The sequence below is a fragment of the Mugil cephalus genome, chromosome 14, assembly GCF_022458985.1.
Source record: "Mugil cephalus isolate CIBA_MC_2020 chromosome 14, CIBA_Mcephalus_1.1, whole genome shotgun sequence".
In the NCBI taxonomy this organism is placed as follows: domain Eukaryota; kingdom Metazoa; phylum Chordata; class Actinopteri; order Mugiliformes; family Mugilidae; genus Mugil; species Mugil cephalus.
The window spans coordinates 3,811,617-3,830,738 of record NC_061783.1 but is presented as its reverse complement, the minus strand read 5'-3'; the positions used below and the strand labels follow the sequence as shown (position 1 = coordinate 3,830,738).

At 40.7% G+C, this 19,122-nt stretch overlaps 1 protein-coding gene across 4 annotated transcripts in view; it reads right to left on the bottom strand.

The window, feature by feature from the left end:
* The window catches only part of khdrbs3 (KH domain containing, RNA binding, signal transduction associated 3), a 102,158-nt gene that overhangs the window by 55,697 nt on the left and 27,339 nt on the right, over positions 1–19,122 (bottom strand). For all 4 annotated transcript variants that reach the window (XR_007114227.1, XR_007114225.1, XR_007114226.1 and 1 more), the window contains exon 2: positions 1,839–1,957. Coding sequence is in view for 1 of the 4 variants with exons in the window: in XM_047606035.1 (XP_047461991.1) it covers positions 1,839–1,957 (119 nt within the window). In the remaining 3 variants the exon portion in view is untranslated. The remainder of the gene's footprint in view (positions 1–1,838; positions 1,958–19,122) is intronic.

Genomic DNA, 19,122 nt, shown 5'->3' with positions numbered 1-19,122 from the left:
GCACTACAACCGCACAAAAACAAACAAACAAAAAAACAAACACTCGCTCGCTTTCCAAGTGGACTTTTCAGACTTTGGAGGCAGGGACACTTTCACCACCCACACTCCCCTTCCGTCTGACACCCCTTTGTCTATCTGAGGAACAGCCACCTCCGCAGTATATCATGCATAACTAAAATATACCAAATGAAAATAATAGATATTTTATTGTTATTTCATCATATCTGTTTCTGTGTGATGAAGCTACTGGACACTGAATTTCCCTTTGGATACATAAAGTATCTATTTTACCTTTTTTTTTCACTTTCACACACACACATTCTCCAAGATCACAAGTTTTTACTTTTTACACTTTTTACATTAAAGAGAACTAAGCGAGGATGTGTTTGTAAGGAAACGGCTTTGTGGTACTTCTACCAATCAAAGTCAAATAAGGAGCCAGGTGTTGAGTAATGTAAAACCTGATTTTTGCACCCGACATGTTAAACTGACATTGAATTATTACCGTATTTCACTGTGAAATGTCATTAAGGCTCTTGTGATACTGAGCGTAAAAAGCTTTTCGGAGAGAAACTAAAACCTGTCGGTTCAGCGTTTCCTCCCCGCTGTCCTCTCGGCCTGAGTACTGCAGGTCACTGCCGTCCTACCCACCCCACCCCACCCCACCTCACTCCCTGGTGGGCTGAGGTGAAAACTTGAGTGATGTCTCCCATCTAAGTGCGGCCCTCTCACTTTTACACCAGCCTCCCCTTCGAGCTCCCAGTGGGAAATCCCTGTGATGTATTGAACTTGTGGCTCTAATAAACACCAGTGCCGGTGAAGGCTCCTCGTTGCGAGTGAGGCTGAAGTGCTCTTAAAAGTGACAACAGTGTTATTGCTCAAAACCGACCCACAGGGAGGTCACTGTGGATCCGATCATCTTGGACTCTATACACATGACGTAAGGCTTAAGTACTATGGGTCATAGACGCCGTACTTTACACTCATAGTCGGTCTGCCACACAAACATGTGCCGGCACATGTCTCCATTGAGATTAATTTTTGTTCATATTTCCTTTTCACTTTCCACTTTCTGCTTCACTTTCAACAATGGCGACGGAATCTCTCGCCTTTTCTTAACGTGTTCAGTCTTTATTGATCCAAAACAATCAATTCATAAATTGCAGAGATGTAGAGGATGCTGAAATACGGAAGTGGAAACATGCTGCTGCCAAGCGGACGATCGCAGCAGCTTCTGCGTCAACTTAACCCAGAAATCTAAACCGCTTATTGCGGTCACATTGCAATTACACTCTCCCCATAAAAGCTGTTCAGTTTCATGTTTAAAGAAAAAAAAATGTCTCCTAGAGCTTGCAAAAAAACTGGAATCTATCATGCATTATGAGAAATCCATTGTCAGGAAATTCCCTTAAATCATACATTCATAAATATTCATTGACAAATTAATGTAGCGGGACATCAAAGCATCCTTGACCAAGGTCAGCGCAACGGAGAGGTGCGCGTGTGTGAGAGAGAAGGGAGGAGTGCAGGAGGATTACAGCTGGAACATTTGAAAAACTTAAACAATTCTTCAAACAGGAAGTAACATTCCTAACATAGTTTTACCCCAGTTCTGTCAGCCACCTCTCAGCCTCAACACAGTCTTCCGGATATGCTACATCTAATAACATAAAGCATCAACAAAAAGTGTCAAGTGGCTGTTGGAAGGAATTTAAATCAAAACCGGCACTACTGTAGTTGACTTCATTATCTATAAATAACACATATCTAAAATTCTCTATCTGCGCACATCACATTCTCGGAGAACTCTCTGGCGGTGGTACTTTAGTAGCACTTACTTTAGGAAACTGCTTGACTGGTATTAAAACTTTCTGGCCCAGTTTCATGTTCTTGTTGATGACGACGTCGATGAATTTCTCCTCCTCCTTCCCCTCGTCTTTCTGAATTTTTTCGATCTCTGGAAAGAAGGGAGAGCAGAGGTAATGAGTGGAAGAGCAGCAAATGCACAAGATTCTAACGGTAGCGCGGTAGTACGGGTGCATGTCGTCACTATCAATTTGAACGCAGTCTCAATATTTCCGCACAGGATTCTAGGTCAGCTGGGATGGGTGGTGAAATCTCCTTGTTTATCAGGGAAACAAAGTCCAGTTGCCTTGCTCTATCTTTTTTCTACAAGAGTAAAACCATTGAGATACCAGAAACAAGAATTTCCTTGGGGTTTAATAAAGTTCTGCCTTGACTTATCTCAAAGTCTTTTGTCTCTATGTGACATCGTGAGTCAGTTGTGCGTTAGCGCCTATGGATCCTAGGCAGGAAGATAACTTCCCCAGTGATGGATCATGTGTCAGTAACAGTGTGTGGTGTGGAATTTTGCATGGAAATGCTGAGAATGTTTCCTTGATCTTCTCTGATTGGCTGTTTGGAAACCACATGCTTCTGAACCTCACTGAGAGAAACAGGGACGTAATTTAAAATGTGAGAGGAAGTTGCTAAATATGGTTAATTAGAAGATAAATGGTTAAGTTGGTTTATTTTAATGTTGATCTTTAAATACTCTTGAGTTGGTTGAATTAGGTTTGGAAGAATGCTTCAAAACAGAACTCACAGATATTAAGCGATGTGCTGCTCTTGTGTCACTGGTGGGACCCAAGGTCATAGCCCAGATTAGAGTGTATCTCTTGACAACAACAGCGGCACCAAACATGTGAAACCTGTGAAGCTAAATGTGATGATAATCTACCCAGTGTCATGTCAGTTCGAGAGCTTGAGTTGTCTGTAGATGTATTTTTGAAGCAGCCAAGCTAGGCAAGCTGCTCCTTGTGGCAAGACAGGCTAACTACATGGAAAACCTCTTTTTTATAGTAATTCATGACATTTTTATGCAAAGCACATGATTGTGCAAAGCAACATATCTGAATATAAACTGTGGATTTGAAGCAATTTTAAATGATATCTGAACAGATAAAGGACATTAAAAATAACTGAAAGATATGAATTTGCTATCAATGTTTGGTCAAAAAGGCAAAATGTTAAACTAGTGTTTTAATATGGAACAGCTTGAAGGGGACGCTCACAGAATGTCCAAATATAAAGCAGTTTAAATATATATATATAAAGACAGGATTCTTACAAGGTCCAGAAATGAAGAGGGTATTTGACTAACACTGGGTGTTTACTGTTATTCATTTCTTTAAGTTTTGTTATTTTTGTATTGTGTTATCTTTGGTAAACTCATCCGAGTAGCTTCTTCAGTTCTGAAGAAGCTACTCGGATGACTGGCGAAACGTCTTCAAGAAATTCTACAAGTCCAGCTGACCTTATTCAACGCTTTTTTGGATTACCATGACCTGGATGTCTGAGAACCTTCACAGATGTATATGTTATATGTGTATGTATGTGTGTGTGCATATATATATATATGCATATATGTATAAAATAAAGGTTATTATTATTATTATTATTATATTATAGTGACAGGAAGCAAATAATACATATATTATTGATCATTAAGAAGGGGTGGGATAAAATAAGATTATATTTCCTCCCACTATTTTTGGGACATGTAGAGGATGGCTTATTTAGTTTGTTATTAGTTTTATTTATTTTTTCATTTACTTTTTTTGCCTTTTATTTACATGTTCGAAATAAACTAAACTAAAATTAATTTGTTCTGTTTTTCTCCCATTTGCTTTTCAGTCGGGGGGAAATTCAATTCAGTCCACAACAAAGAAACAAAACCTAAAAACACATTTAGTTTACTAGTCATGGTAAGTGAAAGACCATCACTGTAATGATCTTTGTTTGGAATTGAAAGCTGCAAATGTATTTTCCATTTCACCAAAATCCAGCCCTCCAAACTAGGCAGCCGTGGCCTATTCTCATTTTCGATTATTTTAGCCCTTCTCTGGAGTAGAGCAGATTTGTTCAACCTTTTTTGGGTGCGGATAATGAACCTTATCAAAACAATTTTTACTGAGAAAATGTTAGCGCCCTCCAGCATCACTCGCCTCACCTATTGGCTGAGGCTCGTCCACCATTAATACTTTGTAATTTGAGCGGAGACACCGATTTACTTGAGCAGACACGTCATGTGCTCCAGCCCCTTTCATGTGCCTCGAAAATAAATGAAGGGAAGGACACTGGAGCTTGCTCCTCCCGGCGACCGAAAATACTGGCTGTCACGCTTCTTCTTTCGGGAGAGGTAGACTTTGATGTATTTGGAGATGCAACCTTGAACGTTTAATCAGATGGATAACATCTGTGTTTCAGTGCCAGGAAAATGGTTTTGCGGAGAGGGCAGCAGAGAGGTGCAGTGAGGTCTGAGACAAAGACTCAGGCTAAAAGCCCGGCAGGGGAAAGGGTGAGTCAGGAGGGGAACTCTATCACAGATTTATTTCTCCTGTGCAAAATGATTTTTAATACGTGTGGGAAAAGCAGAGCAATCGCGAAGCCTCAGCTTTTTCAGTTTGGCTCCGATGCGATGGCGATTAGATTCAGACAAAATAAGCTCTGCTTCGACCCCAGTATGATAAACTCAAACAGGTTCAAACACCGTGAGAGCACATATAACTCTTTTATTTTTCAATTACCCCGAGCTGAGCGTATCAGCAATGCAAACTGGAAACTCGAAATGCAATTGTGATCTCTCAGCAAAGCTCTGCAGCATTACATTAACAGGATGTAATTAAAACCTTTGATATGAGTTTTAACAAGGATAAAAGAAGTATCAGGGAGATGAAGATATCTCTAAGCTTCGGTTTTATCCCAGGGGTGGCAGGGAGTGCACAGGTTCTGAGAAGAGACAACATTAATATTAATGCATCGCCTAGCAACATGCCAAGACGGAGTTTCCTCCTTCCACCAGGCGCTGTCCTCAAAACATTCAGGCTCCCGTGTGCTGGGACTGCGACGGCATTTCAACATGTTTTTTTTCCTTCTCAACCTCACAGTTATTTTTGATTTTTTTTTGTGTGAAAATTTTGCATTTCAAGTCAAAACAAACCCCGTCAGGGAGACGGCAATCAGTCATCAGGTGTAATAACCAGTCAAAACCGAAGCTTCAAATGAGCCACTGGTTCTCTCCCAGATATCTTGTAATCGCCGCAGTTTATGAGGGAGAAAATGTGACAAGGAGACCCAAGGAACACCTCCAACCATAGAGCCATTAGCAAGCGCTCAAACGACAGGGACTAAACATGCGTCACTGACATGAGAACAATGCACCTCGTGTGTTTCTTTCCCACTAGCTCCATCACAGTCCCATACTTCTATTTGGCTGTTGTAAAACACAAACCATTAATGAATCTGCACTCTCAATTCCTGCAATTAAAAAATTTCTTTTCATAAAATTGACATTTTGCTGTCATTATTGTAAGTTGAATAATTAAAAAAAAGTGAATGCATGCTACATTTATCGCACCTTCCGATCCACAAATTTGAGATTTAATGCAGATGATTAGACCCTTCTTTGGAAATGTCAAGTGGAACCAGTCTTATTTAAGCCATGCCTGGCCTGCACATTCTTTTTACAGTTTATCACTACGTCATTGACAAAGAAATTCTGGAAAGTCTGGTAATTCTTCTTCGTTGGTGTACCCAGTGTCATATTTTATTTTCATTGCCCATAGACAAGACAAATCAGAGGAGTTTGTTTTTATCTCAAGGACATTAACATGTCAGGGTGCGCGTTTTGAGTCACAGACAGTCTCTGCAGGACACCTCGGAGACAGAATGGCACGGCAAAAGGACCAAGGAAACCCCACACGGGAGTTAGCGACCCACCTCATGCATCATACAGTTCTGTAAAATGCCTTGGAGTTTAAAGCCCCCTGTCAAAAGCACTTACACGCTTATTTCTTTTTTCTGGTTAAGAGGTTGAGGCTGAAGCTGAAGCAAGAAAATATTCTTGTACTGAGGCAGGAACTCAAGGTGTGTACAGGTGCTGGCCAGTAAATTAGAATATCATCAAAAAGTTGAATTATTTCAGTAATTCCATTCAAAAGGTGAAACTTGTATACTGTATTCATGCAATGCACACAGACCGATGCATTTCCAATGTTTATTTCTTTTAATTTTGATATTTATAAGTGACAACTAATGAAAACTCCAAATTTGGCATCTCAAAAAATTAGAATATTGAAAAGGCCAATGAAAAAAATGTTTTTTTTAGAAATGTTGGCCAACTGAAAAGAATGAACATGAAAAGCATGCGCATGTATAGCACTCAATACTTAGTCGGGGCTCCTTGCCTCAGTCACTGCATTAATGCGGCGTGGCATGGACTCGATCAGTCTGTGGCACTGCTCAGGTGTTATGAGAGCCCAGGTTGCTCTGATAGTCGTCTTCAGCTCCTCTGCATTGTTGGGTCTAGCGCATTGCATCTTCCGCTTCACAATACCCCATAGATTTTCTATGGGGTTAAGGTCAGGCGAGTTTGCTGGCCAATCAAGGACAGGGATACCATGGTCCTTGAACCAGGTACTGGTGGTTTTGGCACTGTGTGCAGGTGCCAAGTCCTGTTGAAAAGTGAAATCTGCATCTCCATAAAGTTGGTCAGCAGCAGGAAGCATGAAGTGCTCTAAAACTTCCTGGTAGACAGCTGCATTGACCTTGGACCTCAGGAAACAGAGTGGGCCAACACCGGCAGATGACATGGCACCCCACACCATCACTGACGGTGGAAACTTTACACTGGATCTCATGCAACGTGGATTCTGTGCTTCTCCGCTCTTCCTCCAGACTCTGGGTCCTTGATTTCCAAAGGAAATGCAAAATTTGCTTTCATCAGAAAACATAACTTTGGACCACTCAGCAGCAGTCCAGTCCTTTTTATCCTTGGCCCAGGCGAGACGCTTCTTACGCTGTTTCTTGTTCAAGAGTGGCTTGACACACGGAATGCGACAGCTGAATCCCATGTCTTTCATGCGTCTCTTCGTGGTGGTTCTTGAAGCGCTGACTCCAGCTGCAGTCCACTCTTTGTGGATCTCCCCCACATTTTTGAATGGGTTTGTTGTCACAATTCTCTGCAGGGTGCGGTTATCCCTAGAGCTTGTACACTTTTTTCTACCACATTTTTTCCGTCCCTTCGCCTGTCTGTTAATGTGCTTGGACACAGAGCTCTGCGAACAGCCAGCTTCTTTAGCAATCAACTTTTGTGTCTTGCCCTCCTTGTACAAGGTGTCAATGGTCGTCTTTTGGACAACTGTTAAGTCAGAAGTCTTCCCCATGATTGTGGAGCCTTCAGAACAAGACTGAGGAACCTTTTAAAGGCCTTTGCAGGTGTTTTGAGTTAATCAGCTGATTAGTGTGGCACCAGGTGTCTTCTATATTGAGCCTTTTCAGAATATTCTAATTTTCTGAGATACTGAATTTGGTGTTTTCATTAGCTGTCAGTTGTAATAATAAAAATGAAAATGAATAAACACTTGAAATATATCACTATGTGTGGAAGGAAAGTATACAGTATACAAGTTTCACCTTTTGAATGGAATTACTGAAATAATTCAACTTTTTGATGATATTCTAATTTACTGGCCAGCACCTGTAAGTGTCTAAATGAGTTTGTACTTACATGAACGTGACATGAGCAGAACATATTAAGTTCCTTTGCGTCACCCTGCAGCCAGTTAAATCATTGGGCACATTTCATGTTAGAAAGCAAAAAAACTTTTCAAAGTTTACTCTTTGGTTTTAAAACTCTAAATCTACATGTTTTTTTCTGATCAAACTTCAGGAAACTGGTGGGACTGATAAACGAGATGTCAGGTTAAACTAGGAAATAAACACTAACAGTAACGATCTGCAGGTAACTCTTGCAAGTGTTGGTGTCAAAGTGTCTAAAAGAAGATAATGTTGGAATTTCATGGGAGGCTTGCCAGGACAAAAATGAATAAACGTTGCTGTCCAAAAAGACTGCAATACACTAGCTATGGAGATGGAAATGGTTTGGTTTGATTTTGATTCATCGCCTTAGCGAAGGGGCAGCTTTTGGATAAGATTTCTGCACCATACCAAAGAGTGCTCATAAATAATGGGAGGCCATCTGCCCATACTTTGAACTGGAGATGGACTGAGATGGAATGATTTGAATCCCAGTGGAAATGTTTTGCATGGAGCCGATTCTCATTTAAACACACCTTTGTGTACACCCAGCCTAGCATTCGAGCGTGGTCGTTCAGAGTTGTTACGAATTACTCACAATTTCTTTTAAGCAACCCTAATGACCAATACAGTAATCGCTGACCTACAGTAAGAAGCTGCACTAACAACGCTATATGTTGCATTTACAGCTTCTTCATGGTACTTGGTGAAGAGAAGGAATGAAACTAAACCTCCCCCTGTCAAAGGACCAGGATATACATACAAACAGTATTCTGCAATATTTAGGCCAAAAGGGTAATAGAACTCTTAGGCTGGAGAGTGAGTCATAACTGAAGAAAGTCTTCAAAATTCAATATTTTATTAATTCATTCCATATGGCTCCCAGCACAGTGGACACGTATTGGCTTAAAAAGTGAAATTCTTTTCATTTTCTCACATAACTTCACAAGTCAACGCTGTTGCTGAATGGTGCTCCCAGAACTTGGCAATTAACTTGGAGTGTTCAGAAGTACAAAAAGAGTTGAAATGGCAAAAAAAAAAAAAAAAAAAAAGCACCAACAGCTTGATATTTTTTTCCCCTCCCCATCCAGAATCTGGTTTGCCCTGAGCTCTCCGTGTCAGTGAGTTTTTTTCCTTCTGCATGAAACATGTCACATCTTACAACCTTTGCACAAATTAAATATATATTTACAGTCTATAAAATGCATCCGCCCGGGCGATGACACCCCGCCACGGGACGTCATCCCAGCTGTCTGCTTTGCCTGTTAGAAATGGAGTCACTTAAAAGCAGCTCTGTGATTTAGGCCTTCCTATTTAAAATTCATAAGCTGGGTAGATTTTGTGGGATTATGCATGACTTCAGCTGCGTGCCGAAGAGTGGAGTTGGGTATGGAGGCAACTGGATCATTAAGTCTACCAGTTTCATGCTGGGGGGTGGGATACATCATAAATACACAATCAGCACAACGGCTGTAGCCCCGCTGTAATTGGACAAAACAAAGGGTAATTCACAACCAATAGAATCAAGCGGTGTACAATGTACCCCATTTTGACCCATAATGCAAACAGAATAAATGAAAATCAGTGCATTTGTTTGTTTCTTTTGTAAATGTAATGTTTTGATGGTACTTTGATGTATGCGTATTTCTTTTATACAATTAAGTATTTCAAAAGTCTATGCTAGAAAGTGAGACTGCATTAGAGAATCCCTGAATCCCTAATTTATATTTGGCTTTAATATTTAAAGAGCTTGTGATGCTAGCTAGTTCACAAATGCTCTTCCAAAACCTTCATAATAAAACAGTGTATCTTACTTGTTAGTTTTGTCCAGCAACCATATCGTAAAATATGGTGGGGGGGTTTTATAGAAGCCGTCACAACCGTATTCTTTGAAAAACACTGGTCTATTCGTGTGCTCGTTGTTGCTGAGCTAGCACTTTCACCCAGCCTGCAAGCTTAACTTAGCTGAGTTCCAACTGGAGCTCGCTAGTTAATGCAAGGGCATGATAACAATGTTAATAATAATCGTTTTTCATCCCACCACATTTAGACAGATTTCACAAAATTCAGAAAGCGAAAGGGCTGATACGCATTAGAATGAATGCATTGCCGAGAATGTCAGTCTATTAACGGGTAACACTACTGAGAATAATAGCCTTACTCTGTATATATATAAACACACACATATATGGGAATGTTTACTTTTTAATTCTCTGATACTTTTAGCTTCATTTCCCATAACTGATTACCTGATTAACGTGAAAGTGGTGAGATCCAGCGCTTGTTTAATTTGAACGTGAAAAACAGCACCGGGTCAGCAGTTCTCTAATAAGACAGTGTGGGTGCCCTTATTGGCGCCACTCTGGTAAACAATATGTATGAAGCAAAAGTTCACTGCAAACACATATAATGAGAAGTACATTCTCCCTAGTGTATACGCTGATTCTAACACTAATTACCCGAGAGCTCACGGTGGCATTGGATGTTCGAGGGTATTCTTACGCGAGTTTGTGTCCTAAACTTTGAATTAACGCTAAGCAGACTTTGAATTATGGATCTAATGACACGTTCTTATAAGGGAAGGCTGTGGATGAGGGTAAAGTGGAATAACAATGAATCAGAAACCAGGTACATAACCCCACATTTTGGTTCAATTTAGCAGAACTGACTGGTGCTTTGGAATAAATTGTTCATAAAAAGCCGTTCATGCCACCTCAAACTTTAGGTATTCAGCTAACAAAGGGATATATCTAACTATGTTGCCCCTGGGCAATGTACACTTCTTACAGACAGCTTTTAGCTGGAGGTACATCAGCCTTTATATACTAATAATAGGCATCCTTTGGTCTCAAATAAGAGCAGAAACATCTGACATTTCAATTAGACAACACTGGTATCTTTTGTTGTGCTTGATGTAAAACGTTATGTGTTGAGTTATATTTGTTATCTCTAGGCGATACAGCTCTCGTTCCTTATCGTGAAATACCAGCAAAACTGACAATTATTCTTCTTTGTGTTATTATCATTTATACCACTATGGCTTTCACCAGAGCACAGACAGGATGCACCTGCATAAAAACAGCTTAGTTCTTGTCCCCTCCTTCCGTAAATAATTGAATTGAAGATGGGCAGTCAGTCAGTTTTCTTCTGCTCCAGCAATAAAAAAGTATGTATATATACGTTTATAAATAGCACAGTGTATTGGTGGCTTTCAGCCACTTACTTAGCGCAGCTGACGGTGTATGTCGCCATCAGTCGTAGACAGTGTCATTATTTTGTTGTTTTCCAATTACGGGTCGAATGAATGCAATGCTCAAACAGGAATGGAACATTGTTTTTCTCATTTCCTAGTTTCTATCTACAAGAACATGCTAATAGAAACGTAATCAAACGACACACTGAAGTCATTCAAAAATTTACAGCAATTGAAATCGGATGGACGGGTATTCAAGATGGAAGCCTTAGCCTCAGCTCCTTACTGTAAGGGATCTAGCATGAACAGGAGTTTAAGCTGTTGTTTCTATTTGTGGCTTTGCTGTGCCTCTCCTTATCAGTTTGTGTGACGGAGCTTCAGTAGAAAAGGATGAGATCACGCATTTCAATGCATCAGTTTTAGAGCTTAGCTTAGACACTCTCATCTTCTGTAACCGCTTGTCCTCCAGAGGTTTGCGGGGGGCTGGAGCCTATCCACCTAACTACACCCTGGACAGGTCTCCAGTTTATCACACTCAACCATTCACACTCACACCTACGGCCAATTTACGGTTTGTTCAAATGTGGCTACAATTGACTCAGTGGCAGACTTTCACACCTTGTTCTACTGATTTGCAATGTTGCGTTTAACCTCAATTTAGTTCATGCACAGAGGCCAATCAAAGTTCAGCTTAGTTCCCTGACTTTTCTAACAAACTAGCTATGAAAGCAGCCTTAAATTTCAAATTCTGTATTCACTGACCACAGCCACAATAAGCTTTGGGTCACAGACCAAGCAGGTGATGCAGGAGAATTGAATAGAATGTGTTTTATTGCTTATTAACTTTTAATCAATAATCAATCAATAATTGTAGAATAAGCTATTTCATGTTCTACAGGGACTCTCGGGGGCTTTAAATTCACTTACAGTGCATTAGAGGTTCATTATTTATCAAAACATTGCTACATTGCAGCTGTTATACAGTTGCAGCTCTTTAGGATTGCAGTGTTTTCTGTGGCAAGGTCCAGATTTTAAATCTGGGATCTTAAACACTGGTGACCCATATCACTGGTATGATAATGGTAGTAGTTCACAAATGTCTGATGACGATTCATTTTCCCATTAGTCAGGTATTGGGTTGGTGTGCCCATTACCTGCAGGTTGGATACAGAGATCATGGTCGCAAGATCTATCTATATATTTTCTATTAGAACAATCACAAAGATATACAATAAGTGCTTTTGGAGATAGTTGCTGTGCTGTTTCAATTGAAAACCATGAACTGATAGATAGAGATATGTAGATACTTCATTTAGCAAATATGGTGTCTAGTAGTATCATTACACAGAGACAGGAGGAACTATAGTGAACAAAGGGGACAAAAATAAAATAAAGCTGAGGTACAATATATGACAAGTGTGTAAATAGAGGATAAAAAAATTCAATTAAAAAAATATAAAAATCAAATAGGATAAAAACACGGGAAACAAATTAGAGACAGCTACTTGGAAGGCTGTCACTAGTGTTGGCACTGGAAGTCGTAGTCACGATCATCTTTTTTAAAATCAAGTAATTGTTTCAGCCCTGCAAAGCAGCATTGGATTAGAAAAAAAGTGTCCGCCTTGACACATGAGAACACACCGCTGGTTCCCAGTGTCAGTAAATTACAAGAGACCACAGTGATTTGGTCATTTTTTTCTGTTGTCTGCTTGTCCCATAAAAGCTCCCCAGTAGACTGACTGACTGCCGAGGATTTCAGGCAGTATGGTCGCTGCCAGAAACAGTTTGCCCCACACACATTTCATGTGTGCTACCAGTGTGACCACACACATTTTGCGTGAATCATGGTGTCAGGGCTGTGACCCTTGAAAGAGAAACGCTAACGAAAAGAAAAAAAAAAAAAGAAAAAAAAATGCCCCGACTTGCTCCTGTCCTGAAATCTCAATTTCACTCTGGCTCCTCCATTGCCTTGACAAGGTCAGGCTGGCAGCAGGAATTCGTCTCGCCCCCTAATCTGGAGATTACATTCTCGGCGGCCAGGCAGGGCCCTCCCTCTTTCCCTTTCTGGCTCTCTCCCTGCAACCCTGCCAGCCTGGCTCTCTACAGCGAGGTAACGAGCCAAGACCTGCTTACAGTGTAGAGATAATGTCCACGGATTAAGACAGAGAGCCCCTCGAGTGGTGCCTCTTTCATTTCAGTATCGGCCCTGTGAAACATCATAAATACACCCAGACAGTCCTAGACTCCACTCCACTGTGGATCTCTGGAAACCAAACTCTGTCTGGAACTGAATGTTAGCGCATCATCCGAATCCGAAACTGGCTGCAGCATTTAAGAGTTACAAAAGAACATATTCACTGCAAAGATCATGGTAAAATCTTTAGGGATGCTCTTGTCACCCCTGGGCTGAGTTACCAATTTAAAATGGTTGTGTTAAGAACATTAAAGTTCCCTCCAGATCCCCTTGGGTGGCAGGGTTGTTCAAAGTGCATGAGCTTGTTTTTTAAGGCCTGTTTAATGCCGTGTAGATGCCAGAATCGCCACAGGCTTCCAACTCGTGTGACAGCATACAATACTTCCGGCCTGTGTTTGTTTATCATTAGGATAGTTGGAGGGCGTGTTTATCTGGGCACCTGTTCATTTAGAGACTTGCTCATGGGGAGATTATCCGAGTGTTCTCAACCCGCCGGAGGATTTTGCTTTACAAATTTGCCCTTATCCGGGCGTAACGCATGGAAGTTTTCCAAGATAGTAGATGCAGAAGTTTCACTTTTTGTTGATGTTTTTTTATTTATTTTTTTAGCATCACATATAACTCTTTTTTTGTCTTTAAAAAAAGTTTTAAACATGAATAAGCCAGAGAAAGAGAGACAAGAAAAGGCTGCGGTGAAATCTCTCATGACTGTGCTTTTTAAATACACATTAGCCTTTATGTTTTCCCCGAGCAGTCCAGGGAGGCAGATGTAGGGAGGTTCAGACAACCCTGAGACATAAAAGAATCTGCATGCCTTTGTGTGGGCATCGCTTTTAAGCCATGACCCGGCTGAATGCTGAGATCCACCTCCTGCTCCTCTGATGATAAATATGTCAGCGGCACACAGGACACAATGACTAAGAAAAAGTTTCCCTATCACAAAACTTTTATGATAAACAGACATTATGCCTGATACAGCTGCTTCTGAGCCTTTATGTCAATAAAAAACAAATACTTCTGAGCTTGGCATCAAAAATTACAAGAAAAAAAGGCTAATAACTATTTGTTATTGCATTATTGAAAGCCTGTACCTTGCTGTTCATGCTTTATACAGCGGATGTAAGTTCCAAAGCAAATTTATAGAACATTCAAAGCCGTAACCTAAAAATGCTGAATATGGAATGAGTTTGATCCTCAAACAGCCTACTGTATATAGGTTAATGATATTCCACCATACATAATTCAATGAATTTCTCATCATAAATATTCTGTCTTCACACAATAGCTTAGGAAATATCACGGTCCTAAAAGTAGCAGGAGGCCAGATCTTCACCAAACCACAGCCCTGTATTAGTGTTCAGGTTTGTTGACCACAGAGAAGAGATTTTCTTTCTTTCTTTCTTTGTATTTTATTTTTTACCTCTCTTACATAGATCGAGTAGGCTTAACATCATGATGGGCCTTTGGGTCCTATGAGTTGAGGGGAGGGGCCTCTGTGGATCATCCCACAGATACTTGATCATTTTGGGATTTAGTGAATTTGGAGCTCAGGCACTTGTGCTTTCTTCATGTTTTTTTTTTAGTTGTTCCTAATCCGTTGTTGTGTGTGTGTCTGTGTCAGCATCCAGCTGCATCCTGCTGGGGATGGCTGCTGCCATCAAGGAGTGTCACTGCTATGGGGTGGGGGTGTCTGGTCTGGTCTAGGTGGGTGCTACATGTCTAAGTAACATCCACATGAATGCCAGGTCCAGGAGTTTCCCAGCAGAACATTGATCATTAATACTGATCGGTGTATGTGTTGGTTCATAAATAATGTGATGACTGGAGAGTTTGGGGATAAACAAGAACCAGTCATGCTGGACTTAAGTTTAGATTCAAAATAAGCCTCTGCGTTCAGCCTGGCTACACTCAAAGGTGAACAGCTTTTAACTATAACCCAGACCTCTGTAGCAACGCAACAAGACGGTACAATAGTTACACTGTTTTTTGTTTGTTTGTTTTTTTTTCTTTTTTTGGGGGGTATGAGTGGTTCCCCAATTTGCTTATTTAATGCAGTAGGACGCAAAAAACCCACAACAGGAAATGCAGTGTTGTACCAGCAGAGGCAAATAAAATGAATACACATGCATGTTAAAAGACGTATCTTCTTTGCAAGTCAGCTTGTATAAAGAAGATGAATCTGAATTAGTAATGTACCTACACTCTAAAGAATTAATGCTAAATGTTAACAGAAACTTTGTTTACAAGAAAACACCTCAGGGCACCTTTAAGGAGCAACATTTTGAAATCCTTGCTATCTACACTCAGTGCGATTGTGTACGCATTATCACTACCATCCATACCCTAAATTAGTTCGGAGTACCGGCTGCTTTAACAAGTCCACAAGAGGCAATTAAGCAGATAAAGAGTGGGAGCCGTACATCAGGATGTGAAGTAAGGTAACTCTAGGCAGGTAATATTAACTTCCCGTGTACCTGGAGCACAACAGTTGTGCTTATTTTGAAGGTTGTAGTTCAGCGTGTATGTTGATAAATTGGAAGTATAACACCAGCCTAATGGAGGGTGACTCCTTGCACCTACAGGGGAAACTGAGATAAATAAGGGTGGCAAAGGAGGAATGCATTTACAAAAACAACAAATAAGTGAATAAATACACTAGTAATGAGAACGCAGAGTCACTGCAGGATCACTGTATCCACGAACCATGGCACGGGGAAGCTCCCTTATAGCAAAGGTGGCCCACATGACAGATGTGATAAAGGTTCTGTATGATTCCAATACGTTAGTCTAACACTAAGAGACACCCACTCACTGTTCCCTGCTCAGATTACAGCTCAGATGAATCACTGTCTTTGTTTAGCAGTCCGCAGTAATAGCAGAGGCTGTAATGCTTTCTCTTCATTAGGCTATCTGCAGACCACTGAGTACAACAGAACGTGAATGAACGGGGAGGCAAAAAAGATTTATCAACTTAAACAACTATTAATTAACGATAAATGAACAATAAATCATCTGGTCACACCCAAAACCCTTTTAAAAATTATTTTTGATTGACCCCACCATGTAGGAAGCCCAGCACAGCCACTTTATCCCACAATTATAAGCTGATGTTTATCGGTTTCGACATCCCTTTTCCTAATGAAGTTTCCCATAAAACTGTCATTAGGCTGTGAAAGGGCGGGCGGACCGAAGAGAAGGGATTTGAGGATAAAACTGCACCGCTTAATGTACATCATTATCTGGGACTCATCTCAGGCTGCATTATCAAAAGACACTGAATCATCGTAACTCATCACCGCCAGACCACCTTCATTTTTTATTTCAATTACTCATCGCGTGTCAATTAACACCGCAGACAAATGCTTGAAAGCGTGTAAGTGCCTCTTAAAAGCATTGGATTCACACACACTGCGTCTGAGATTCTGGCAAATAGAGAAATTCATTTCCACACTAAGTCAGCAAGCATTAGGGATGCATTAAAGGGAGAGTGCGTGTTTACGATATCATCATGGGCAAATTATTTTCCAACATTTTCCTGCGTGGCGCGGAGCTAACACGTTGCCTCTTGGCATCGTTTGTCCTCTGATCGCAACAAACAGCTCAGTCAACCCCTGTTCCTAACTGAGCCAAATCAATTAGATTGCAGTTTGTCGTCTGTTCACGGTGGTAAGCATCAAACAATTCAAGAAGAAAAAAAGATCAATATTGCAAATGAAACACGGCACTCGATGTTCTCCAGCGGAGACACACTCTCTTCTACACAGAGACAGAGACGGCGTTTGGCATTAACTGCGAGGGACTGGCAAAGACTCAGATCAGCTCTACAAATATATCCTCCGTTGTTTTATTACCACAGATCACCTGACAGTTTTGTATTTGGGTTTAGTAGTCGATTCCAGTGAATAAATGATCACACAGTAGGTGCTGTGCACTGCGTCTATCCAGTTTATATAAACCCATTACACACTACTAATACTTAATAAAACAGTGGTTGATATAAAAATGTCTCACTAAATCTGCCTACGAATCTTGAAGCAACCTCACACAGATGCACAGAGTATCTCACATTTGTTCACTTTGCAAAAGTTGCAAACATATCAGTCGACTTCCAGAGGCAACAATCCTGTATTTAGCTGCAAGTTAAATGAGCACTGTTGCTAATATCATCATGTGTTAAATGATCGAGTGCACCATTCGTGTGTTAATTATGCCACCGGAAAGCCTGTCATGTCATGTGATTTCTGTGCTACTGTTGTTGGGTCTCAACCACGGCGAGTGGAGCTGAGCTGATCATGTTGGAGCTAATTAACATTGAACAGCAGTCACTTCTGACGAAAAGTGCAACGGAAAAGAAAGAAGATGTTGGAGGAGATGGTGTGTACATCTGCCGAAGCCGATGAGAGACGATGGCGAGGAAATACATTTACAACAAATCGGACAAATCACAGTCTGTGCATAGGTTGTTTATTGTATTTCTGGTGAAGGGCACCTCCGTCGTATTGACTGCATGAAAAGGTGGCAACCCCTCTGTGACATCACCCCTAGGCTTCCTAAGGAAGCACAATGAGATTTGCGTCAGTCATCGCCATCTTGGCAGTGACATTGCCTATAAGATGCCTAAAGAAGCTCAATGTTGTTGGTGTCAACAGTCGCCATCTTGGTAACAGCATCACCTAGGATCACACAGGATTCCTAAAGAGGCATAATGTGGCTGACACTAGCTATCACCATCTTGCTAGTGGCTAATTCCACTAACAAAGGAAGTCAGCGCCCACCTACCATTCAAATTGACCCTCACCTTAAAAGATGCTTATCTTTAGTTATTGATTTATTTAAACAGAAATGACATTCCTTTACATGGAAGTGTCTACAATTAGAGCTGTGGGCTGCCATGTTTGTGGCGCCAAGGGAGCTGTTTCAAAGTTAGATGGTTACTCAAGGCATCTCAGTAATGGACGTAGGGGATTGGACTGCTTTTCCAACCACTAGCCTACAATATAAAATACAGCCTTGATATCATTTCAGTGTGTGGGTTACATACAAATTACTGTCAGTTCTTACAGTTGTCATGAATTGGGAAATTAGATGCACAGCCCAGAACCTTACCAATCTATTCATATATTTATTTTTGCTGTAAAGTTGTTGAGTATTTCAACATGGGTGTCTATGGGTTAACCTCAAGTAGTCATTTAAGGAACTGCTACTTAATTTAGTTTTTAGATCGACGCTACAGCATACAGTACAGTCTCCTGTAGCAGAAGTATACTTTTTGCGTGAGACTTGAAGCTGTCAAGGGAGTTTTGGTTTGAGAAGAAAAAAATGACCATAATCCTAATCACAAGCTACCCATTCAATGTGAGGTTTGTGGAATACGGCTATTTAAGGTTGGTTTGCAACCTTTATATTATAATTGGTAGTTATGGTACTGTGATGAAAAAAAGTGAGATGTTCTACCCCTCATCGCTCAGTGCCTACTGCATCAACAGAAACAGCTGCTGTCTGAAAGCCTTAAGTGGAACATGAATACTGTATGATTCTGCATTCTTTACATATGCAGGACAGCATGCCGACTCCAGCTGGGATAGCAATATGCCTGCAATGTAAACCCACTTGTTTTCCTTTAAGCTGCATCAACAATTGCTCATAAGCTCATTCATGAATTAAAAGCCAACAGCTTCAAGAAATGTGTTTGATTTCAGCTCAGTGGAAAGTCAGTGGATGTTTAGCCTGTAGCTAGCAGGCTGGTTGCGATAACAAGTTAAGCGAGGCAGAGTTGTGTCTAGAGAAGCTATTTTTTTTTATTCTGCTAAAAAAAACACCATCTGGATCAGATGCAAGCTGAGAATGATCAGTCTTTTAAAGGCTAGCAGCTCTCTGAGGTTGGACTGAAACTGGGCTCAGACTGCAGCTTTTCGATCAAGTTGCATCACACACTTGGGGAGAAGCTTCCCAGACATTTGTCGGCCTAATCTCAACGTTGAGCACACTACAACATTTGGAAACAACTGAAAAACTTACACTACGAGACATCATTTGGAATTTCGAGGAAGATCAGAATGCAACACGGGATCACAGGATATCAGGAGGTTTAAGAAATAAGTAATGTTACAAAGTCTGTACTTGATTATAGCAAATA